At 37.0% G+C, this 27,610-nt stretch overlaps 1 protein-coding gene across 1 annotated transcript in view; it reads left to right on the plus strand.

Annotated features, from left to right (window-relative positions):
* The window catches only part of LOC127651769 (tumor suppressor candidate 3), a 117,848-nt gene that overhangs the window by 79,039 nt on the left and 11,199 nt on the right, over positions 1-27,610 (plus strand). The window contains exons 7-8 of the mRNA XM_052137778.1: positions 23,137-23,200; positions 24,645-24,719. Of these exons, the coding sequence (XP_051993738.1) occupies positions 23,137-23,200; positions 24,645-24,719 (139 nt within the window). The remainder of the gene's footprint in view (positions 1-23,136; positions 23,201-24,644; positions 24,720-27,610) is intronic.

Below are 27,610 nucleotides of genomic sequence, written 5' to 3' on the forward strand. Positions count from 1 at the left end.
AAAAAGTGTTCAAAATTAATGGACATGAAATATTAATTTTAATGTAATTATTTTACTAGGTGAAAATAAAGACATGAAACTAGCACAGATGTGTAGGAAATTATTTGCGCTGCATAATTGGTCATTAAAGAGAAAACTTCGACATCAGAATGTACCTTTTGACCTATCAGAATCAAATATTCCAAAGTGTTGAGTATACAGAAATTGTTAATTAACAAATGTAACTCATTTAGACATGAAAAATAAATATTTTTACTTTCTTACATCTTGAACTCTGTGCATCTATACATTAATAGAGTAGCAGCCACATTGCTCAATAGGTTGTTTTCTTCAGAGATTCAAAAACATACTTGTAGACTTAATCTAAAAAATGAGACAAGCTTCCATTAATAATGAGAATAGACCTCTCTCCGAATACAGAAGACAGAATAAAAAAGCAGAGAACAAATGAGCAGAAAAGCATCTCGAAACGATAATTAAGCCTGAGCCACAGAAGCTAATGTACTATAAATTGTTAAAAATGCTCATCACTTGTCTCATGTGTTGTACGGGATGGAATGGTAAATTATGGTTCATTTGTTTTGCGGATGTGATGGTGAAGGGAAGGAGAGTGTGATTGTTGATTCTCTTGCTCTAGTTTATTGTCTCATGACTCTGAATCCCTTACTCTGAGAATTTGGCCTGAAGACAGCCTTTATGAAATATTCAAGCCTGAACATTGATCCAGAGATGTAAACACACTGCTAACAATGCCATGAATCCCAGACTTCAGGCACTGAACATCTGTAGCTCACAACACTGAGAGTTCACTGAGAGTAGGACTTCTTTATCTGCTGTCCTCTCCCCAAGCTGGACCTGAAGGGACACTTCTGTTAGAGTACAATGTCAACTCAGTCTCAAGGCTCCAACAAATATATATCTACCCAAATATACTTTACTAAAACCTTTTAACACATACAAAATTCCACCCGGGGACTTCCATTAACATTTTACGTAATGACGCAAATAAATTGTTGAATCAGTGTTTTGAAGGGATTCATTGAAATGGATAGTTATATTTACAGAAATTATTTTAATGTATTTTCTTAGTGCTCAAGTTTAAATTGGAGAACTTTTAAAACAGAATGTATCTATCTAAACATGCTTGCTAGTTGCGAGAAAATGAGGGTCGAGAAATTAATCAAATGTCACACTTTAAATTAAAGATTTTCTGTGAATATTCTGTGAATAAATTACTCTTCATGACTGTTTGCCATCATTGGAGTTATTGATATTGCTCCTGTAATATGTAGCCTGGAGTGGTGGTGTAGTGGTCTAAACCACATAACTGGTAATCTGGTAATCAGAAGGTAGCAGGTTCGATCCCACAGCCACCACCATTGTGTCCTTGATTAAGATACTTAACTCCAGGTTGCTCTGGGGGGATTGTCCCTGTAATAAGTGCACTGTAAGTCACTTTGGATAAAAGTGTCTGCCAAATGCATTAATGTAAATGTAATTGTGTAGCCAAATATTTTATGCAACATAGCCAAAGCATACATACAATTATTATTCTTCTCTAAAAGACCTCAACCATACACAAAACTGTAGCATGTTGCTGAAATCGATTTTTGGTCATCGTTTGTAGTTGTGCATTGAAGTGTGAAATAAAAAAAAAGAAGTGGAAAGAGGTTTTGCGAGAGACAGTGGTAGGGGGGGAAAAAAACCATTACCCTGATTTTCTAAACTAAACACTACATTTGCATGAAATTATATTTCTCTTGTCAGACTCTGAAAGTGCCATTTCCACATTTTTGCTGGCTTCATCCTGCGGCCCAAAGCAAAACCCATTTAGAGAGTTGAAGGTTGTTTTGATAATGATAGCGCCTGGCTGCTTACTGATGAAATGGTGAGGCAATGTGAGGTGAAGCTAAACGACAACTTGTGGTTTGCAACTTAGGACAGCTCACGCACATAAACCTCTTGCTGTGTTGATACTCAGGATGAATGTACTCCAGAGCCAGAAAAGCTGAAGAATTCGCAATATTTCCCTGGCTTTTATATCGTACTATAAAGCCATACATTTTTTCCACTTTTCTGGAAGAAAAGGACTGTGTGGCCATTCTAGTAATTTCCTAAAAAATCTAACGGAGTCCAGGTGATTGTGAGTTGTTTGTTATGGGATAAATGGTGCTCCTGAAATTGAGTTTGCGCTGGTATGTATCCAAGAACCATGAAACTACAGCACGAAATGGATGACACCCAAATTGGAAATAAAAAAGAAAGCATAGAAATGTATAGTTATTTTTTTAGTAACTGTGCATATTTAAACCTAGAAAATTGTTTTGGTAAAATGTGCATTAAGCTCATTTAATTGATTCACAAGACCATCGAGAGGTCTGTTGAGACTTTTCAGATTCAAAGTAGGCTATTGTTTCTCCATCCTAAAGTTGAAACTAAAGGCTGATGGCTTGTGTTTGACCTGAACGTTATTTTTGTTGGATTAATCCACTTAAAACATTAGTCTCTAGAACTTTCTTTGAGGAGTTTAATGTTCACATTTATTTGTAGTGCTCTTTCAAAGTCACCTCGAGATGCCAGCTCTCTGTCTGCATTGCCATTACCATACACCATTTTTTAATTTCCCACAATTATCTAATGAACTTTCGTAGGCTCTCTGTATCTTCTACCTCTTAGAGCAAGTCTGAGGTAAATCATCAGCCTTTCCCTTCCAGCAATGTTGTCACTTTTATTACATCTCTCCAAATATTTTGGCTTTTAGCTTGGATGCAACTTTACTGGTGAGTCTTTATTAACTGAATTGAACTGTGAACTGAAGCGTTAAATAAATGGTGTACTTGAGGCAAAGATTTTTAAAGTTCTCTTCCTGGTGACTCGTTCTCTTGTTTTCACCATGCATGCAGATGCCCAGGGAGTAAAGCAATAAAAATGAATGGGTAGAGCAAATGGGAGCTTTAATTACAGCTGAGACAAGAGACCAGAGAATGAAGAGAGAGAGAAAAAAGCCAAAGTGAATAAAACAAACAGAAGGCTGATTAACACCGAATTAATCACATTGATATAAGTCCTCCATTTCACCACATGGAGCTTCTGGCTAAAGAAGTTTTGGTAAAACTTTACAACAAGGTTCTACTGTATATGCTATCATTAGTTATTGCATTAAGGATCACAAAATAACAATGAAAATACATGTTTTACAGCATTTTATTAATTTAGTTTAGTTTAAATGTATAAATATACTACTGTTCATAGTTCATAATTCATAAACTTAATTGAAGTGTATAATGTCTATACCACAAGTGCCACCAAACGGAATTGCAATTTTATATATATATATACACTCACCTAAAGGATTATTAGGAACACCATACTAATACTGTGTTTGACCCCCTTTCGCCTTCAGAACTGCCTTAATTCTATGTGGCATTGATTCAACAAGGTGCTGAAAGCATTCTTTAGAAATGTTGGGCCATATTGATAGGATAGCATCTTGCAGTTGATGGAGATTTGTGGGATGCACATCCAGGGCACGAAGCTCCCGTTCCACCACATCCCAAAGATGCTCTATTGGGTTAAGATCTGGTGACTGTGGGGGCCATTTTAGTACAGTGAACGCATTGTCATGTTCAAGAAACCAATTTGAAATGATTCAAGCTTTGTGACATGGTGCATTATCCTGCTGGAAGTAGCCATCAGAGGATGGGTACATGGTGGCCATAAAGGGATGGACATGGTCAGAAACAATGCTCAGGTAGGCCGTGGCATTTAAACAATGCCCAGTTGGCACTAAGGGGCCTAAAGTGTGCCAAGAAAACATCCCCCACAACATTACACCACCACCACCAGCCTGCACAGTGGTAACAAGGCATGATGGATCCATGTTCTCATTCTGTTTACGCCAAATTCTGACTCTACCATCTGAATGTCTCAACAGAAATCGAGACTCATCAGACCAGGCAACATTTTTCCAGTCTTTAACTGTCCAATTTTGGTGAGCTCTTGCAAATTGTAGCCTCTTTTTCCTCTTTGTAGTGGAGATGAGTGGTACCCGGTGGGGTCTTCTGCTGTTGTAGCCCATCCGCCTCAAGGTTGTGCGTGTTGTGGCTTCACAAATGCTTTGCTGCATACCTCGGTTGTAACGAGTGGTTATTTCAGGCAAAGTTGCTCTTCTATCAGCTTGAATCAGTCGGCCCATTCTCCTCTGACCTCTAGCATCAACAAGGCATTTTCGCCCACAGGACTGCCGCATACTGGATGTTTTTCCCTTTTCACACCATTCTTTGTAAACCCTAGAAATGGTTGTGCGTGAAAATCCCAGTAACTGAGCAGATTGTGAAATACTCAACAACCATGCCACGCTCAAAATTGCTAAATCACCTTTCTTTCCCATTCTGACATTCAGTTTGGAGTTCAGGAGATTGTCTTGACCAGGACCACACCCCTAAATGCATTGAAGCAACTGTCATATGATTGGTTGATTAGATAATTGCATTAATGAGAAATTGAACAGGTGTTCCTAATAATCCTTTAGGTGAGTGTATATTAGAGGTCAGTGTTTGGGTACTGCATGTTACATGATCAGATTTCTTTTTCAAGTAACTAGTAAAGTAATGCAATATTTGTACTTTTATTTTAGACCATACTTTTTAAATAAAGTAACACGCTTTTACTTTTGTACACCTCTACTTTTCCTGTATTGTGAGAAATCAGGAGTAAAAGTGTGCAAACTTCGGGGAGGAGACGTAGTGCATGCTGGGCATTGTAGATCTATAGAGTGTGAGGCCAGAGACTATTCAGCAGAGATGAGCCACTTCTATTTTAAAAAAAGTCATTAAAACTCCTTTTTTAACAACTGCACAGATTTTATATTAGCAAACAATAGTTTTGACAAGTCATTTAGAATATCTACTTTGTGGATGATAGCAGTCATTTTTCCAACAATTGTTTACAGACAGATTGTTTCACTTTTAATTGAATTAAATTATCACAATTCCAGTGTGTCCAATGTTTACATTGACAAAGTTAACTGTGCCTTAAAGCAGCTTGGAAAATTCCAGAAAATTATGTCAAGCTTTTAGGCAATTAGCCAATTAGCTTCTGATAGGCTAATTGGGTCAATTGGAGGTGTTCCTGTGGATGTATTTTAAGGCCTACCTTCAAACTCAGTGCCTCTTTGCTTGACATCATGGGGAAACCAAATTAAATCAAACAAGGCCTCAGAAAACAAATTGTGGACCTTCTCAAGTGTGATTCATCCTTGGGAGCAATTTCCAAATGCCTGAAGGTACCACATTCATCCGTAAATACAATAGTATGTTGTGGGGGTGCAAATGGGTCTTCCAAATGGACAATGACCCAAAGCATACCTCCAAAGTTGTGTCAAAATGGCTCAAGGAAAACAAAGCCAAGGCATTGTAGTGGACATCTCAAAGCCCTGACCTCAATCCGATAGAAAATGTGTGAGCAGATCTGAAAAAGCACGTGCGAGCAAGGAAGCCTACAAATCTGGCTCCGTTACACCAGTGGAGGAATGGACCAAAATTCCAGCAGCTTATTGTGGGAATCTTATGGAAGGCTACCCAAAATGTTCGACCCAAGTTAAACAATTTAAATGCAAAGCTACCAAATACTAACAAAGTGTATGCAAATTGCTGACACACTATAAATATATTTAAATATTAGGGCTTTCAATCGATTACAATTTTTAAACAAATTAATTACATGGTGTCCCGATTAATTAATCGCGACAATACAAAAAGTGGCTTTAGAATACAATGTATTGTTCACTACCATATTATTGAACATAAGCCAATCATTGGCATACAGTTCACAGCAATCCATTTCACAAGTGAATTTGTCAATTAGTTGGAGATTTATTATGAGGGCTTGTTTAAGGTCCCGTCAATGTACGCCTGCTTCAGACATGCTTGTGTAGCGCCTCGGGTGCTTTGCATTAAAAACATACATTTTTAGGTCACTGTGTCAAGTTAAATATAGTTTATATAATTAATATAATTAAGTCATTTCACCCTAAAAAAGAACATTCTGGCATTTTCCAAACCTGTGTGACTTTCATGACTTTCCTTCTTCTGTGGAACACAAAAGATTGTATGAACTATCCTGGCCACTCTTACTGAACAATGAAAGTGAAATGGGGTTGTCAATCTTCAAAATGACAAAAAAAAATTTATAAATGCACCATAAAAATAATAAGTCTTCTAAAATCATATAATAGCTTTGTTTGACGAATAGATAAAAAATGTATTTGTTATTTATATTGCTTAAGAAATTATTTTTACCTATTTTATTTTGTCCTGTCTCATTTGTCATGGTTGTGACAGAATAATCAAGTTTGTTGACTTCCTGTCAAGTTGGTTGTACTGTTTACTCATTTGAAGTTATTTGTCCATAAGTGGTATATGTTTTGAAATCATATAAAGTTGATTTGATAGTGATAATTAGCAATTAGAAAGCAGTGACATGCTTAGTCATGCCTTTAGCAGTAATATGCAGAGAACGACAGATTTGTTGCTGTCCAAACCAGATGTCTTAACTTGTCTGTCATCTACTAGCATCTGATGCCTTGCGCTATATGAAGAAATTGCCACCCACTCATCCTTTATAGGAGTCCATGTCTTCCAATTAGAGACACTTTTGCCTGAGCTTGTTGCACCATATACTTGCGCTGAAGTGTTGCTGATAGCTCCTGGGTGTTTCAGTATTGCCCTGTCTATAAACCTGAACATTCTTTTGACAGGCTTGAAAACTCTTTCTCTAAGTTGTGCTGACAGCCTTATTTTACACACTCTGAATTCGACTGGCCAGAGAAGACATGGGGAAATAGCTGTGTGTGTTTAATTATTGTGAATATCCTGATTATGCGTTTCATTTATGTAAGCGTCGCCGTGTGTTTGAGGATAAAATAATTTATATGCGTTCCTCTGAAAATGGTTGCTTTGTGTTAGATGTACAGAATGGGAAGGACAAAGGGTGTAAAACTGCATCAATGTATTGATCTGACAAAGGAAATATTGTAAAGATACTTTCATAATACCCAATGTATTACGCATTCATTTCTTATCCAAGGTACAATTCCACCAGAATCAGAACCGCAATCTATTTCTGTCATGTTCCTCCAGTTCCAATTGGTTGCATATTTTTGAAATCACTGTGTAGTAAACAGTGTTTAACTTTTAGGTAAGCTTAGCTTTTAGGCTTTGGTTTTGTGTAACAACTACAGAAACGAGTGATCAAAAGGGAGAGCTGTTCATTCTATGAAATAAACATAACTAACCATGGGCCATCGTTTCTTGTCATCTACACACTCAATAAACACTGACGGGTGAGGCACTGTCAAAAGATAGTCATTGCAACTCTGTAAATTATCAGCGCTATGGAGCCACATATTGTTTTAATTTGGAATTTTTTTTATTATTCCTCTAAAAACATATGCAGATGTGAATTAAAACACTGGAGACCAGTAAACAAAAACAAACATCATAGAACACTTCTGCATTCAGGAAAAAAGGTGGATATCACAAAATTAAATGACCTGAAATATCACATCTGTTCCGTGATGTACTCTACCAATCCAGGCTCATTGTAAAAAATATTTTTCATTATAGTGCTGCAAATTCAGGTTCAGAATTTACTGTCAAATAAAACACACACAAAATTGAACTGGTCAGACTATAAAACAGAACCTTTTTTTTTTATTATTTGTCAAAAAATTCACAATGCAGAGCACACACACACACACACCAAAATGAATAGGAAAGACCATAACACATCTATAATGCTGAACACACACATTCATCTAGTTACAATCAGGGATAAATTAGGTTAATACTTGTATGCAGTGTTGAGTAATGTTACTTTTAAAAGCAACTGGTTAGAATATTGCATTACTCCTAATACTTCCTATTACTGGAAAGTAAAGCGTTACATTACTTTTGTTATTTTTGCGTTACTTTTTTTCTCACCGCCACTCTCTCCTCTGCTATGTTATGCATTCAATATAACTACAAGAGATATGTAGAGATTTTACAGTTCAGTATGAACAGTATGTTCAGGTGGTAGAGCGGGGTTGTCCATTAATCGCAGGGTTGGTGGTTCGAGTCCTGGGCAAGATGACTCTACATGCTGAAGTGTCCTTGGGCAAGACACTGAAGCCCAAGTTGCTCCCAATGGCAGACTAGCACCTTGCATGGCAGCTCTGCCATCATTGGTGTGTGAATGGGTGAATGAGACGCAGTGGAAAGTGCTTTGAATACTGCTAAGTTTAAAAAGGCGCTATATAAGTGCAGACCATTTACCATATGTCATCATATGAGGTGCCCATTGACAATGCCAGTATCAACTTGAGAGGTTTTCAGAAGTTAGGATAAAATTCAGTGGGGAATGCCAACCTAACATGTTCAAGGAATAAATCTGATGAATACATTTATATTTTTCTCTTAAGTCGCCTCAGTACAGGGTTGTTTTGAGTTGCTCTACGGTGTGTACAGCATACTATGGATAACCTACTGCAAACACGCATGTTGATACAACTTGAATAGAATAATTTTTAATGCTACCAATATGTCATAAAAACTACATGTTTCACAAATCAAATTACTTGTTTATTATAGGTCAAAAATGTAGTATATTTTAAGAAATAAACACATTTTGTCTGTGTACACAAACCATGTAGTACGTTGCTCAAAGCCACTGATCCAACATCAGCTTTTCTCATCCCATTCTCCCAATTAAGGGGAGCTCTAACACAGAGCAGTTTGGTTGCACAAGTCAGTAAATTGATCGAGTATTTCACCCTGTATATCTTGCTGTTGCCAGTGGAAGGCTAGTCTTATAATTCCTCTGCCTAAACGCATTTACTGATTTTTTTAATGCAGCGTGTATTTATTTACACATGAATCAATCGTATTTCACTTGACCGAATGTTATATGTTAAATGCTTTAAAATAGAGCAGTTTGGATGCAAACTGATCCTAGAGCAGTGGTTAAAGGCAGCTTTAAACCAAAGCAATTCGGATTCACACTCAGCTATCCACGTTTTATGTAACTGTAATGATGCCATGGCCACGAGAAGACTTCTCCGTACCTATTAAAAAAAATAAAAATGATAAGGTCTGAATACCCACAAACAAATTCAAAATGCACACATTTAGTGCTTTTACATGATTTAATTTAGTCATTAAGTTTTTAGTCATTTAGTCATTTCTTTCATAACAATTAAACAAATTACACCTTTATTATTTCTGGTCACTTTTGTGATTTAATGATGAACAGTGCATTTAAGGGTTAAATATGACTAGTAGGACTTTGAATAGAATAGGAATCCTTGCCTTGTGCAAATAAGAGGGGTGTTGGTGGTGTAAAACAGGCACTGGTTATATAAGGCTAGCATTGAATGAAGTTCTGCAGAGGTCAAAGGTAGGGCTGGACGATAAAATGATCTCTATATTTATTCAGCTAAAAAAAAAATCCACCATATTGATGACAAGCTTTTGAGTCATTTTCAGTATTTAGCGATTAGGCTGCACCTGTCACTGTGGTCCCTGTCCAGACCCCGGATTGATTCCATACCAACCGCAAGACTTCATGACGGTTCCACTCACATTGTCTCAAGTGTGCAGAGCGACAAAACAACATTGCTGTGTACATCTGCCCTGATCTGTATTCCATAATATTTTTCTCTATCACAGAACATGCTTCATTTATCCCCTGCCCCGCTCTGCATGTGAATAAAAAGAATATTGTGATAATATTTTTGGCCATATCACCCAGCCCTAGTCAAAGGGGAGAACAGGTGTGATATTGATGGCAGGCCAGGGGTGGATCTGAGCATGACAGGAGCTTGGGATGGGCTTCCCAAGGCATCTGAAGTAATCGTTAATACATAAGACCAGTGTCTTAAAACTGAGGGGCAGTGGTGGCTCAGTGGTTGAGGCTCAGGGTTACTGACCAGAAGGTCAGGGGTTCAAGTCCCAGCACCACCAAGATGCCACTGTTGGGCCCTTGAGCAAGGCACTTAACTCCAGGTTGCTCTGGGAGGGATTGTCCCTGTAATAAGTGCACTGTAAGTCGCTTTGGATAAAAGCGTCTGCCAAATGCATAAATGTAAATGTCTTAACCAGACCAGGGGCTCACTGGAAAGCGTTACAACTCTGAGGGGGAACTAAAGCCAGGGCAATTCTAACACTGAGCTACTGTGGGGCCAGCTCATTTCCAGATCATGAGTGAGTGGAGACCTAATGCTTGATGGCAGTGTAGAGTTTATGAAATGTTGCTCCCACACCAACTAAGCACTCAAACTGCCCGCAGAAACCACCAAGTTCCTCAAAAGACTTCCAGATACATAGACGCTCCAGGCTACTTACTATGTTTTTAAACCTTGAATTCTGCCCTTTAACAAATCCAGAACTTTTCATTTTGAATGTGTTTTTGTTTGTTTGTTTGTTTTTACAATAAAAGTCTGAGGGAAGAACTTGATCACTGTTCTCTTTAGCAAGCACTTCAGTTGTTGGCACAGTCTCACCCGTGGTATAAAACTGATGATGCACGAAATTTTTATAAAAAGTACCCTGACCTTTTCTGGGGCTATTTAACATGCACACGCACATCCACACTTTTGTTGCAAGGACTCAACTGTGCATGTGATACAAGATGTTATGTTTTTTTTTTTCAAACACTCATTGGTATCTTTAAAAATAGAACATTAACGGCTTCTTTGTGAATTGTGGTGTACTTACTCAAGCAGTAATGTATAATTAAAAACCCACTTGTACTCCAACCCCCCAACCTCTTACGTTTACCTGCTATATGAGATCTCTCTCTCTCTCTCTCTCTCTCTCTCTCTCTCACACCCACCCACACACACACACACACACACACACACACACACACACACACACACACACAATCTTTTCCTCTTTTTCTGCTTTGTTGACTTTTCATTTATCTCCATCACTGACTCATTCTTTTGACCTTTAACAGTGAAGCCTTAAAAACATTGAAAAAAAAAAAATGAACAGAATGATTTGTAAAGGTTACTAGATCCAAACCATTAGGTGAGGGTACGTCATCAGAATGGAGAATTTGTCTTTTTTGCAATTAGAAATCACACATCCATCAGCAGGAGAATTTGGATTGCTAATTTGGTGCTCCATTACAGCAATTAAGTGTGAAATTTGAAATGTTTAAACAGCACGACATGTTCTGAATCCCACACTGTGTCGCATGCGTTGTTAATATCAGCGTACGGGCTGAACACAGAAGTCTCATGCATTCTTACTCAGGATAAAGGGAAATGGATTTTTCATCTGAGAGAGGACAAAAACATCCGTAACAACTTCATGTTGTATCTGTAATAAAGGGTAGTTCACCTACTGTTCTTTGCCCCAAGGACATATTTAAATATGGTGTCTTAAGCATCTAGTGAGTCATGGTTGTTCAAAATCTAATTTTGACATTTTGACCCAATTTAATCCTAATGTGTCCACATTGTCCCCAATGTGATACTTAGTAACATATAACAGCACTGGGATGCTTAACTGCTTGTATCACACCACTTGTGTTTACAGTTTTCCAGACCGGCTGTTGCTCTGCAAAATGCAACGGTTGATCTTGCTTTGTCTTTATTTGGAGCTGTCTTTGTTAGTGGAAATAAAATGGACAAAGTAAATGAGTTAATAAACTCAATATTAACAATTTTGTTTATAGAATTGTTTTAGTATCGATACCTGCAATTATTATAGCTGTGCTGACAGTATATTCAGTTAAACAGTGCATGTCTGATATATCTTAAAGGAATGGTTCATGCAAAAATTACAATTCTTGAATTTACTCTTCTTATCATTTACTCACCCTCTTGTCATTCCAAACCCATATGACTTTTTTTATTTTGTGCAAAAACACAAAAGGAAATAAATAAATTCCCGTTGACTGAATTCAATGACAGTACATAGTGACTCAATTTAACCCTTTATAAAGCACCTAAAAGTGTCATAAGTAGTCCATGAAACTTGTGCATTACATAATTTTTTTCTGAAGTCCTGCAGTCATTTTGTATGATGAACAGACCATAATTTGGCAATATTCAGTCTAAAATCAAAACAGGCCATTCTTAAAGTCCGTAACAGTGTTGAAATCAAATACGTATTTCATATAATCAAATCTCATGGGTTCTTGCATGTCTCATGACCAAACATTTAGTTTGCAGGCTTTATCAATGATTTGACTTGATTTTAGAATGAATAATGCCTTAAATGATGGTCTGTTTGTAATACAAAGTTATTGTATGTCTTCAAAAGACTTGATATATGAGTTGAATAGACTACTTTCATGACAAATGTGGGACACTTTTTTACTTTATTAAAGTAATGGTTCACCCCAAAATTAAAAAAAGCTCTCCTCGTTTACTCACCCTAATGCCTTCCCAGATGTTAATGACTTTCCTTTTTCTGCAGAACACAAATAAAGATTTTTAGAAGAATATCTTAGCTCTGTAGGTCCATACAATACAAGTGAATGGTGACCAAAATCCGAAGCTCCCAAAAAACATAAAGGCATCATAAAATAAATCCACTCCAGACTTCAGTAGTTTAATCCATGTCTTCAGAAGTGATCCAATCGGTTTTGAGTAGAACAGACCAATATGTAACTCAATTTTCACTATAAATCTTGACATCAGCAGTTTCCTTGGTGATCATGATTTCAAGCTCAATTACACTTTCTATAGAGCCATTTAGCACTCATTATGCACATGTGTCGGGCACTAGGAAGAGTAATCGAGCTTGAAATCATGATCATCTTAAAGACTGCAGTGGCAAGGTTTGCAGTGAAAAGTTAGTTACATTTTGGTCTAGTCTCACATAAAACTGATTAGATTGCTTCAGAACACATGGATTAAACCATTGGAGTCATATGGACTGCTTTTATGCTATCTTTATTTGCTTTTTGGAGCGTAAAATTGTGTCAGCACTCTCTACATTGTTTCAACCCACAGAACTGTAAAATTCTTCTTAAAATATTTATTTGTGTTCAGAAGAAGGAAGAAAGACACGTCTGGGATGAGGGTGAGTAAATGATATAATTTTAATTTGGGGTGAACTATCCTTTTAGGTGTTAAAGCGAGTCACTATGTGTAGTGATTGTATTGAATTCATCTAATGAGACTTTCATTAAACTAAACCTTTTTTGTTCCACAGAGAAATAAAAAAAGTCAAATGGGTCTGATACGGCATGATGGTGAGTAAATAATGACTGAAATAAATTTTTTGAGTTAATTACTTAATTTAATTAACCCCCAGGTTGCACATTATAGCAAGCCAATTGGGTTTGCATTCAACTTTAAGCATAGCCAATTTGGCAATCATGTTCAGTCATGATCTAGAACTGCAGACTGATCAAACTATGCACTAAATTTTATGGAAGCACTACGAGTGTTCAAACTGCCAACATACACTAACGGTCAAAAGTTTTGAAACACTTGACTGAAATGTTTCTCATGATTTCTCTTTTGATCTGAAGGTGTTTGCTAAAATGTTTGAAATTAGTTTTGTAGACAAAATATAACTGTGCCACCATATTCATTTATTTCATTATAAAACTAAAATTTTATTACATTTATATTTATTTTTTCTTAAATTGATGACTTGGAACAAATAATAAAGAAAAGCAGCCAATATGTGCCCAACATAGATGGGAACTCCTTCAATACTGTTTAAAACGCATACCAGGGTGATACCTCAAGAAGTTGTTTGAGAAAATGTCAAGAGTACATGTCTGCAAATTCTAGACAAAGGGTGACTTCTTTAAAGATGCTAAAATATACAAACACAGTTTTGATTGATTTTGTTTTGTCATAACATAATTCCCATATTTGTTATTCCATAGTTTTCATGACTTTACTATTATTCTAAAATGTGAAGAAAAAAACATTGTAATAAAGAATGAGTAAGTGTTTCAAAACTTTTGACCGGTAATGTATACTCATAATAGTGCTGAACATGTAACTTTATGGATTCGAACAGAATATCTTATTCCTTCCTTGTCTCCCGGAGTAAGCTGCAACTATTTTCCCTGTCTGAGAAAGAGGGAAAACATAATGCTCAATTCATCAGATCAATTGGAAGTGGCGCAGAGAGTATTATGGTATTTGTCATTGCGACTATCTTGCACGACTGCAATTTGCTATTCGGATTTATGTTGTTGCCCTAATGTGTCTTGCATGTTCCTCTGACTTTTTGAGTAAAAGCTTTGCATTGTTTCACAGATTGAAAGCAGCATTAAAATAAGCCATTCGAGTGGAAAATGAAGCGCATAAAAAAGGAAAAAACATCTGCTGTGATGAAATAATATGGAATGTTGTTTATTGGGAATGCTTGCATGGGTCCTAGGGAAACGCTATTATGTTCTTTCGTTCTGGGAGGAGCTCATTAAAAAGGCATCAATATCATGTGAGCTAGACAAATAGCTTTTCAATAAGAGAACTTTAAAAGCGATGGACTCGGATGAAACTCAATGCAAATTAAAATGATTGATGTGACAATTGGAACCTCTCTACTAAGGGACGTTTGAGTTGTGGGGTGTCTTTTGTTGATTTTTTTTAGATGATTACATATAATTCAGAGCATTTTATCTGGAGATATTCCACTAGGATCAAACTCCTCTCTATGTACTGCTGGTGGCATTGAACTTAAAGGGATAGTTCACCCAAAAATGAACATTCTCTCATAATTTACTCACCCTCATGCCATTTCAGATGTGTATGAATTTCTTCCTTCAGCAGAACTCAAATGAATATTTTTAGAAGAATATTTCAGCTTTGTAAGTCCATACAATGAAAGTGAATGGTGACCAGAACACTGAAGTTCCAAAATGTACACGAAGGCAGCGTAAAAGTAATCCATAAGACTCCAGTGGTTAAATCCATGACTTCAGAAGTGATATGAAAAGTGTGGGAAAGAAACAGAACAATATTTAAGTATTTTATGTACTATTTATCTCCACTTACACTTCTACATTCTTCTTCTTTTGTTTTTTGGCTATTTTGACAGGTGGGGCTGATCAAATGTGGATATTTATATTAAAAAATACTTATTGATCTTTTTCTCACCCACACCTATCATATCACTTCTGAAGACATGGATTTAACCTCTGGAGTCATATGGAGTACTTTTATGACCTTTAGGTACTTTTTGGACCTTCAGAGTTCTGGTCACCATTCACTTTGCATTGTGAGGACATTGTGTCATATTGTGCTGAGATATTCTTCCAAAAATCTTTGTTTGTGTTCAGCAAAAGAAAGAAAGTCACACACATCAGGGGTGGCTTGAAGGTGAGTAAATAATGTTTTTTTTGTTAACTATCCCTTTAAGAATTTTAATGAAAGTCCTATTTTTTTTTTTTTTGTTATTATTATTATTATTATTGCAATTATACATCACAAAACAAAACAGGGAGCATTCAACAACGTAAGACACAGAACAAACTTAAAGGAACAAGGACAAGGAGCAAGATTCAAGACCGAATATGATTTATATAGATTCATATATAAATGTAAGTCCTATCACATATGCAGATTTTGATTGCTTAGATATATTTTATGTGGAACCATAGTCAAATTCATACATTTTTCTGTGAGTAGATACTGAGGTTAGTAAACTACATGATTGTCCATGCTATAAACATTACAAGGAAAAAAAATCAACAAATCAACTGTAGTAATCTCTTAAGCAGGTAGGCAGACAAGTATTTGATGTGTATTCGGAAAGCCCTGCTCTTAGGGACTTGGCAGAGCAAGGTAAAGTAGAATGAATTCAACTGCTGGCACTTGTGTCTTTAACCACAAAAGTATCGCTGCTGATTCATTCTCCTGATGGCACTACAGTCTGTTGTTTTCTGGAGGAAATGTGTGGCATTATTGAGAGTCCAGTACACCATTACACCATTATTGAAGTGTCCCCAGGCATTTTTGACTATTTGAGTCTTTTTTTCTTTGAATTTAAGGCTAAACCTAATAACCCACTATAGAAATATTTATGGAGAGGAGACTCTTCTTGAATCATTTTCATTTCTCTCTCTCTCTCTCTCTCTCTCTCTCTCTCTCTCTCTCTCTCTCTCTCTCTCTCTCTCTCTCTCTCTCTCTCTCTCTCTCTCTCTCTCTCTCTCTCTCTCTCTCTTCTTGTTTTTATATATTCAGCTCATCTTTAATTGCTTCTCCTTTGCTACTCACCACTATTAGTGTTCATAGGCTAATGTATCCTGACCTTGTTCTTAGTGAAATTATTAAATAAATATGCAAAAGACATACACAAACACTGGTTTGCCAAAAAAGAGTTCTCTAAGGAGATGACTTTCTTCTGGGAAATACAAGGAGATATAAGGAGAAGAGTGGCAGAATGGAGTGAATAATGCCTTAGAGGAGCTGGCAGCCTCAGTCACCATTTACTAAATTATTTAAAAAACAAGCAATGGAAATGTATCTTCTTGTGTTCAATGAAATATAGAAAATATGACATTTTTGCATGAACTAACCCTTTAAAAATGTACCTACATGATGTACTTAAAACAGTGTTTAGTTTTTTGACACCAGAAGTACTAAAAAGTGCTACTTTTTCCCCTACATTAATCAACCTAAAACCTTTTTTTTTTAGAGAGTGCACTTTTATTTATTTATTAAATTTTTTTATCCCCTTTTCTCACCAATTTTGGAATACCCAATTCCCACTACTTACTAGGTCCTCGTGGTGGCGCGGTTAGTCACCTCAATCCGGGTGGCAGAGAGCAAGTCTCAGTTGCCTCTACTTCTGAGACAGTCAATCCACACATCTTATCACGTGACCCACTGTGCATGACACAGCGGAGACTCACAGCATGTGGAGGCTCATGCTACTCTCCGCGATCCACACACAACTTACCACGGCCCCATTAAGAATGCCTCCCTAGTAACCGGGCCAATTTGGTTGCTTAGAGACCTGGCTGGAATCACTCAGCACATCCTGGATTTGATAGTGAGTCCCCCAGACAGTGCACTTTTCTAAAGTATAGGAGTATAGTTTTCACATGAGTCAAAAATAATGCCTTTTGTATTCAAATGCATGTAGGCGTTCGCAATGATGATATTCCCTGATTTATGCTCCTACACAAACACTAAATATGATTTCTGATGTTTCACTGAATGGTGACGTCATCTGTAACTCCGGTGGACTATGGGTCAGCTCTTCAGTGCACTGCCTAAAAGCACAGAGCAGAAGTCAACTCCATGTAAATGAACAGTGTCAGTGCAGGAGTATATCTGCCTACACAATGACGCCAACATTTGTCCTCCTAACTACTGAATCACTCACTCAATGTATTACACCTCTTCATTCATCCCTCTGTTTTTCTGTATTTAACCCTGTCAACTATAGGTTGGCACATTTAAGTGTGATGAAATAAGGTATTGTCCTGGCATTAAATGAACATACAAATGGCACATTGAAATAAAATAAAATGTGTTTATATTTATAGACGCACTGCATGGCGGCCAATGGTTATTCTTTATACGTATCCAGGATTAAATACAGTATATATACATTGTGTATATACTGCCGTTCAGAAGTTTGGAATCACTATATCATTTGTATGTTTTTGAAAGAAAATTATAATTTTTTCACAGAGGATGAATTACATTGCTCAAGAATAACAGTAAAGGCATGTACATTTTACATTACTATTTCTGTTTAATAAATTAAACTTCTTGTTCATTCAAAAATCCTCCACTTTCAGCAATGACACCTTAGGCATTCTAGTAGTCAGTTTATTAGATATTCAGGTGGTTACAGCGCATGCTAATTCAACTTTAGTTATTCAGTCAAGATCAGTGTGTGGTTGTATCATTTTCTCATTTCCTATATTGTTTGATTATTGTTTGATTATTGTTGCGATTAAGCACACATAGTCTGTCATTCATAAAATGCACGCCTGCAGTAGCGAGAAAATAAAAATTCAATCTTTAAGATTTTTGTTATTTTTATATTTCTATCTCTATCCTCTGTCTCTTTTGGCCTGTTATCAAGATCTACCAAATGTTAGTCTTGCGATCATCATAATGAACACACCTGGCATAAAATATAATGCGCTCAACGCATGTAAGCAAAGCAAACGAATCCAAACTCGTAGCACATCTGATACTCTGTGCACGAGATGGAGTTTTGGACCACAGAACTGCTCTGGAAACACTGGAATAATGCAGTAACATAATACAGACAGGGCAGTGCGCATAAACTTGGAAGTGAGCAGATTATTTATTTATTGGATTAAATTGCTTACCTAATGCTATATTTATACCACAGCTGAATGTGACCAATATCTGATTTTTTGCACAAATCAGATTTTTTGTAAGGTTGTACACATGACATTTTAAATGTAGCCCATGTGAGAAACTGGTCATAACAGCTGACACATGTTAACTGACCTGCATTCGTGTAGACCATTTCAAGGACTATTCGTTGGTGACGTCAAGTGACATTTCCTGCTTGTCAAAAGAGAGACCATTTAGCAGAGATGGGCCACTTCTATTAAAATTGACAAAACTGGAACGCCCAACGGCAGCCAGCTGTCAGTGAAAAAAATACAGCCTCAGCACCGCTGCCTTTAAACACCGAGCACGCCTCTCCTTTGGAGACTAGTCTCTACCTGCTGGTGTGATCTGGGGAAGGCTACACAAAATGTTTGTGAGAAACAAGATTCTCTGTCCTTATGAAACGAAGATTGAACTGTTTGGCCTCAATTCCAAGCATCATATCTGGAGGAAATCAGGCACCACTCATCACCTGCGCAATACCAATCCCAACATTGAAGCATGGTGGTGGTAGCATCATGCCGTGGGGGTGTTTTTCAATGGCAGGGACTGGGGGACTGCTCAGGGTTGAAGGAAAGCTGAACGCAGCAAAATACAAAGATATCCTTAATGAAAACCTGGTCCAGAGTGTTCAGGACCTCAGACTGGGCCAAAGGTTCACCTTCCAACAGGACAATGACACTAAGCACACAGCCAAGACTATGCAAAAGTGGCTTAGGGACAACTCTGTGAATGTCCTTGAGTGGCCCAGCCAGAGACCGGACCAATCGAACATTTCTGGAGAGACCTGAAAATGGCTGTCCACCGACGGTCCCCATCCAACCTGACAGAGGTTTAGAGGATCTGCAGAGAAAAATGGCAGAAAATCCCCAAATCCAGGTGTGCAAAGCTTGTCGCATCATATCCAGAAAGACTCGAGGCTGTAATCACTTCCAAAGGTGCTTCAACTAAGTACTGAGTTAAGGGTCTGAATACTTATGTCAATGTACTATTTCTGTTTTTTCTTCTAAATAAATTTGCAAAGTTATCAAAAATCTGGTTTTTACTTTATAATTATGGGGTATGGATTGTAGATTGATGTGAAAAAATAATTATTTAAAGCATTTTAGCATAAGGCTGCAACATAACAAATGTGAAAAAAATGAAGGGGTCTGAATACTTTATTAATGCACTGTATAATGACTTATGCCATCAGGAGTCTGTGCTCGAGTTGGTTCTAAATTTTGTTCAAAATTCTATCTTATATTTTTAAATATGTAAGTTTTCAAAAGTAGAAAAAGACTGTTTATAAGAAATCAACTTGTGCTCAATGAACAGATACAGCACACTAGTAGATTAATACAATTGTGTATCTAGGTTAGTGCTGGAAGTGCTTCTAATTTGAATGCTGTTTTCTTTAATATGAAAATATGCAGTGGTATGGCTGTGTTTAAATAATAGCAGATGCGTTTAACCCAGAGGTAACAAGTGACATGACAGTGATAAATGCACTGGCCTTTTTGCTCATATACTCTCCTTAATGGCCCCCTCCTTTCCAAAATCCCTCCCTATATCTGACTTTTTTTGTCTCAGTGTGAAATGCTGCAAATGACGACAGCCCTAGTATCAAGGAGCTGCTTCCGGCAGTGTTTAGGTCCTCCATATTTTATAATTGTCAGGTTTGAGTCGAGTTTTCAGGGTTTTTTTTTTCTTTTTTACTGTGACGAGGAGGAGGGTGTGGCCGGGACGTGAGGGTGCACACCTGGCTCTGAGTTGCCTCAATCAGCTGGAAAGGGAGATAAGGAGAAGCCGGGGACGCCAGAGAGAGAGAGAGAAGGAAGAAAAAAAAAAACCTCTGGCTCCCAAACACGCCACCCACACGGTCCTAAGCCAGCTGGTCTGCATCCGTCAAAGATGCCGGGTGATGGCACTAGACCCACTCAGCCGGCTCTTTCAGTCGCCAGCTGACAATCTGCTCCAGCACCAATCAATCGTCTCCTCTGCGTCGCAATTCTCAGCCATCATCTTCCTCCTCCAATCCCGGGTTTTGGCACCAATGTGGCAGACCTCTGCCTTTCTTAAGATGAAGCAAGCAGGAGCCATGTGAACAATCCAAGACATTAAATGGACAATTTACAGTGTATAACAAAAACTTTGCTTTTTAGCAACACATTGAAACACACACTGCTTTTCAGCCAGCTACGTATAAACAAAAAGACACACATTCAGGCTTTGTGCATTTCTCTCTCTCTCTCTCTCTCTCTCTCTCTCTCTCTCTCTCTTGAACTGCTGCCCTGAATCCTCTTTATCCCTCTCCCTGCTGATTGGGGCAACTCAGCACCAGGCGTGCAACCTCACGTCCCGGCCACACTTTCCTCCTCATCACAAACTCAAAGATACATAAATCTTAATGTGTTTGTCTCACCTTGAAATAGTTTTCCCCAGTGAATTAATCTAATACATGATCATTATTAGAGACTGAAAATTCCTTTGTAATTCCTATATGTACATAACCTTAGTCAAGACATGGGATCAAATATGTTTGTTTATCCCATATCTAGATTGGTTTTGTACTTGTTTCATGACCTCTCCTTACCTCTCATTTCAATCTTTTCACCGGCCCATTAAAGCTTTTATCGTTTCAACTTTTCTTTGCATTTTGTTTTCGATTTTCCTTTCATCTTTCCATTTATCTGCCTTAACCTTGTTATGATTTTTACTTGTTTTTTGACTCATTTCTATTATCTTACCGTTTCACATCCAAGAATAATGATTGTAAGTTATTTATTTGTTTAAAGGGAAAGCAAGTAGTAATGGAGGTGGTATGTGTGTGGTCAGGGGCGGATTATTGCACAGGCTATCCTAGGCTGTAGCCGAGGGGCCCACCGTGATCAGGGGGCCTTTTACGACTGCTGGACTTCCCAGTCATCAGCCGGGGAGCACAAACAACCAGCGCAAACAGCTGCTCCTGCACCTAACAGCTGTGCTATAACAGATAATGCAGAGCCATCGCCTACCTCTTCAACTTCCCGGTCAACTAGCAATAACTGTGTCAGGTCTGCAGATTAGTTTTCAAATTTGATGAGCCACAGTGCAGTTTTGAGGTGTCCGTGTCAACTGCTATGATGCAGCAGCTCCCATGCGAATGAACAATATTACGTTAGTTAAAACAAATTGTTTTATTTATGTGCTGTTAACGTTTGCCAACTGTTTTTGATATCAGCAGGACAGTCAGTCAGTTTTGTTCTATGATGTTTCTGTTTGATCCATCGCTATTTATTTACAGTACTGAAATGCATCCGTTTGACAGGATTTGTTCTCTCTTATATTCACATCTATTACACAAGTAGTGTTAATATAAAGTGTGTTTTATTAACTCTGATTGACTTGGGATAATACGCATCTGTTTAACTCACTTGCAGGAAAACTCACACATTCATCACATCGCGGTCTTAACGACATTTCATCTCTCTCTAAAGCTTCCGGTTAGAAGTCATGGACAGCGATTTGAAAATTAATGTATTGAGTGCATTCATATAAATTTGTATTTGTTCTTATTTATTTTCAAGTTATATAGGAAAATAATTCCTGGCAGAAAGTAATGCAATGAAGTTCTCCTTAAAAATAATAATAATAATTTTATTGAAATACATTTTAAAGATTCATGATTTTGTTCTATTTATGATCCAATAAATATTTTTCTTCCAGTTATTTCAGTTTGAATCCTCCCCTTAACAGTTCTAAAATCTTTGATGCAATAAGGATTATCCTTGACTCTGTGCTTATACTTGTAACACTTTTGGGCCATGTAGCTAACATATATTGACAGGCCTAACATGGATTTATTCTTGTTGATATTTTACATCAGGGCCCTTTTGTAGGGCCATGCAATTAACAGCAATAAAAGTATGGTATATGCAAGTGCAATTTCTAAATTGAAGCTACATTTAAAAAAAATCAGAAACCTGTGATGTTTAATTCTGATTGGTGCACATCTTTTGCACGCTGAAAAAAAATCTTGCAAATCTAAGTTGGGAACAGTGAATGAACAGAACAGAAATTCATAATTTATGTAAATGTATATACATTACTTCTGGAGACCTCCAATCCTAGGGGCCTGTGCAGACTTTAATCCGGCCCTGTGTGCAGTTTGTGTTCATGCCTTTTTGGTATTGAAAGTACATTTTTAAATAAAAAAGCACTAAATGGAAGAATTGATACACACTGGCGAACTGTTTTAGATTTGCATAAAATTGTTAAGCCAAATTGGAGAACGTTTTACAACGTTTTAACTAAAAAAAAAGGGAGACTGTTTCATGTTTTTTTGCATTTTTATAGACTTATACCTTTATTTGAGCTTTTACATAACTTGTTTAAATTCTTTGAATTTTCAATGCAAACTTTCATTTTTGGTGTTAAATACACAAGGAGATGACAGAGAGAGTGTCAGTTGTTACATTTTATTTTGGGTAAAAGTAATTTGCAATATACATGAGTAGGAAAGATAAAATCGAACAAAATCAGGATTTTAATGTTGTGGCCATATTTTGTGCCATGGTAAAGTCAAGATTGTTGATTGATTTTAGTTTTTATAAAGCTACTTCATGTATTGCAATGTTTGAGGATATTTGGTGCTATGGAGAGGTGTTATTTAACTGTTTTTTTAATGTTTTTTTATAAGTGGAAATAAATTGTAATAAATGTGTTTTAAAAATCAAATTTTCTCTCTCTCTCTCTCTCTCTCTCTCTCTCTCTCTCTCTCTCTCTCTCTCTCTCTCTCTCTCTCTCTCTCTCTCTCTCTCTTTCAGAGTTATATCCATGGCAGCAGTCAAGCTCAATTTGTGGCTGAATCTCACATTATTCTTCTGTTGAGTATCCTTTCAGAAAAAGCCTCACTCTGCATGAACTTGTCACATTTTCTGTAAAGGAAGTGAACCTTTAATAACCCTCTGACATTTTTTTCCATACAGATCTGTATTTTTTTCTATTATTTGTTTTAGTCAATTCAAGTGGTTTTTATTGAATAATTGAGGTTAGTTGTGTGTTTAAGGAATAGTTCACCTAAAAATGAAAATGCTATCATCATTTACTTATCCTCATATAGTTTAAAACCCATAAACTTTTCTTCTATGTAACACAAAATAAGATTTTTTGCAGAAGGTCCAAGATGTTCTTTTCCATGCGATGGAAATAGATGGAAATGATTCACATGTTGGACTCCAAAAAGTACTGCATAACATTTGTGTCCTATGTAAATCTAGGTAAGAATTTACAATAAGGTTCCATTTGTTATCTTTAGTTAGCAATGAATAATAATTCTACAGCATTTATTAATCTTAGTTAATGTTAATTTAACATCAAATGATGTATTTGTTAACATTTATTAATGCACTATGAGCTAACAATGAACAATAATAATTTATAACAACTGGTTTGTTTTGTCTTGTCTTCGCTAACAACAACAATGTGATAAAGCTTTTTCAAATTACTTCACCTCTAACAAAAACTAGATGAAAAGTATGCATCATGACAGTATTGAAGTGATTTTAAACAGTTGACGGAAGCTATTAATCACTCAATCGGCTGGCCATGTTGGGTATGTTCTTTTGAGTGTCAGTCTATGTGTGAACTTCCACTGTAATTATGTGGGTTTGTTGACTGTGCATGATGGGTTGCAGGCAGACTGACAAAGACCCTCTGCTACAATCTGGCACTGCTGGTGGAGAAAAGAGGAGCTTCTGACTACTGGCAGAACACCTAGTGTTTGTCTATCTACATTCCACCAACAAAATTTGTACGTTTTTTTCAGCGCTAACAAAAACTAGATGAAAAGTATGCATCTTGACAGTATTGAAGGGATTTTAAACAGTTGATGGAAGCTATTAATCACTCAATCAGCTGGCCATGTTGGGCATGTATTCTTGAGGGTCAGTCTATGTGTGAACTTCCACTGTAATAAAGGGGGTTTGATGACTGTACCTGATGGGTAGCAGGCAGACTGACAGAGACCCTCTGCTACAATCTGGCTCAGCTGGTGGAGAAGAGAGGAGCTTCTGGCTACTGGCAGAACACCTAGTGTTTGTCTGTCTACCTTCCACCAACTCCCAGCTAAATAGAGTGCACTCAGAGTTGAAAAGTGTCTGGTTTCCATTGTGCTCACAGTAATTGAAATTTCCAGGTATGCTGGAGCAATGTTTTTCCAGCACAGTCAATCATTTTGCAGTTAATCTATAAACATGTAAGATGCTTCCTGTAAAAACCAATCACATCCAGCTTGGAGGCCACCACTTTGACATTTCCTTGACTTCCATCAAAGATGCGGCCATCACAATGGGAATGGTCCTTCTGAATGAAGCCGCCACCTCCAAGGGAGACGTGGGCAAGCGGAGGAGTAAGTTTATTATATTCATACTGCTTTCTGTCTTTTTAGTGGCGCCTGCTAAGGCAAGCAATCCTATTATATAGCCCATACATGTTATAAGGGGTTTAAACAAACCACTAAGCCTATATAATAAACTTGGTGCTCATCCTGCACCATATGTGCTACAGTAGTGAATGATTCCTTATTCACACAATGTGTTGAGTAGAGGTGTGTTCTTAAACCATTTAATCACAAATTCTACCCAGGTAAGTGGGCACATGTGTTTTACTCATTGGATAGCCCAATGAAACAAACTTACAATTTGAATCAGTGGGAAACTAATCAGATTTTCCTCAGTTTAACAATATCCAGTTTCGGTCAGACTTATGTTTTTGCCTTGCTGATGATAGAGCACCCTAGGAAACACCCTAGAAATCACATAGCTAAGTCCTATCAACCACCCACAACACCCTAGCATCATGGCTGCGAGTTTGCACAGAAAAACACCTTTTATTTTCTTATGAAAATTTAAACATCTAATTTTCTTCTATGGTCCTTGTCAAAAAGAACATTTTGAATTTACTGAAAAAAGTCAGTTAGTTTGAAGTTTTTTGTAGTGGTGGTTTCAATATCCTTCATGAGGCATAAAATGATCAAAATGGGCATATTTTGCCTTGGCATATTATGATAGTGTGTTTTACTTTTGTGTGTGTGTCTTATGTGTGTGTTTGTCTGATGATAACTGTCAGCATGAGTGTGTGTCTTGCATATGTGTGTGGCTCTGAATCACCTCCTGCTGGAGTCTTTGTCCCACTTATAGGATGTTGTTACATGACTGCCTTTTTTCCCCTCTGAGCTTCTAACGTCACACCCGCTCTCACTCCCCCATTCAAAGTGCTTCTCAGGGGTTCCCATAAAGAGAAGTATCGCCTCCAAACTCTGACACATGAATGCTTTCCATGTATTATCACTGATTTAGTTGTGGAGACCACTTAATGTGATGACCTCCATCCCACCTCTATAGTCATCCCCAGCTTTGGACTTTTTTTTTTTATGTAAATGCTGAGTTATTTTTGCCTTGGTTTTAAATTTACCTTGATGGCAAATGAGGAAAGTGCTTTATGTTTCCATTTTTGGACCATTGAGAAAGAGAGGAGGCAAATGGTTGTAATTACTATATGTGTGTTTATAATTATGGTAATTTCCATCTTATGTGTGTGTGTGTGAACATGTGTGTAAGCCAAGAGTAGCATTATTTGCATTAAGTGTACAGGTCACTTTTGTTATACACTCCTATTAAATACTACTCAAATTCACATCAGTTGGAATTGAGAAGTGTTACCACTTAAGAATTTTGGCAGAATTGTGATATAACATGTGCCAAATGTGAACACATTAACATTTTTGATAGAATAAAATTTTGGTGTGTAGTACTCTTATGAAACAATAGAAAAACTTAAATTACATTCTTGCGGGGGCCCGATTATTCAACTGAAAAGTTTACGGGGGCCAACATTTTTTCCATACTTATCTTCACTAGCTCTTTTATTTTAAGTAATATTTTATCATGTAAACACAACTTACCATTAAATAAACATAAAACAATGAAACAGGGGTATTCAATTAACATTTTCAAGAACTGGCCACTGTTCCTTCTTAAAGGGATAGATAATCTAAAAATGAATATTCTCTGATCATTTACTCGCCTTTATGTCATTCCAGATGTGTATGACTTACTTTCTTCTGCAGAACACAAATTAACATTTTTAGAAGACTATCTCTGCTCTGTAGGTCCATACAATGTAAGTGAATGGGTGCCAACATTTTGAAACTCCATAAAGCACATAAAGGCATCATAAAAGTAATCCATACGAATCATATGTTTAAATCCAGATCTTCAAAAGTGATTTGATAGGTGTAGGTGAGAAACAGATATTTAAGTACATTTTTGCTAGAAGTTCTTCTCCCTGCCCAGTAGGGGGCGATATGCATGAAGAATATGAATCACCAAAAACACAAGTAGGAGAATGTGAAAGTTAAAAAGGAAACTAACTGAGAAGGGAGGAGAATTTATAGGAAAAAATAACGCGTCTTATGGATTATTTTATAACGATAAACATGACTTAATATCTTAACAAACAAATATATTTTGATTAACTTAAAAAATAAAAACATATGGATCATTTTAACACTTCAGGGCTATTGTTTACAAACTATGAAAATAACAAGGAACCTTTTGATAGTCTAAAGCCCATATCTTTGAAAATATAACAATATAACCTACATAAGAAAACAATGGTCAACTAATATAGAACATTTCACATATGAATATATTTAGAACTAAGAAATTAAAAAGAAAAATCTTCCTCTTTCTCCATTATCCTCCCATTCAATGAGGGGTAAATGAACCTTTCCTTGTCATGCAAATAGTATTGACAAAAAAAGTATTGGAACCCTGATAGAGTACACGTAGACAGAAGGGCAAGAGAAGAGGGTCTTAAAGCATGTTCCTTGGGGTGTAAGAGGAGGAGGATGGCCTTGCAGCTGAGGTAGATGTTTGCTCTGTAGGCACTGCTGGGTGATCCTCTGTCAGCCACTATAGGTACATGAGATGGGCACACTGATGTATTTATGTGATAGTGTTAAGAGTAATAGATTCTGGCTGATGGCTGTGCCAGTGTGTGTCATTTGCATATGAATGTCACAAAGATTAACTTACTCATAAGGATGTGGTGTCTGTGTTCATTTGTGAATGCTTCAGTAATTTGTCTTTTATACTTAATTTTGGTGTGTAGTTTTAATGCACCAGTGACTATGTCAACCACATAATTTTCCAGTCTATAGCGTCCTTCCTTTTTTAATGTATGTGAGGGGTTAGCCTCTACTTTCTTGTCTACAGAGGGTGCATGTGGGGTGTTGTC

This window comes from Xyrauchen texanus, chromosome 11 (genome assembly GCF_025860055.1).
Source record: "Xyrauchen texanus isolate HMW12.3.18 chromosome 11, RBS_HiC_50CHRs, whole genome shotgun sequence".
NCBI classification, from domain to species: Eukaryota; Metazoa; Chordata; class Actinopteri; order Cypriniformes; family Catostomidae; genus Xyrauchen; species Xyrauchen texanus.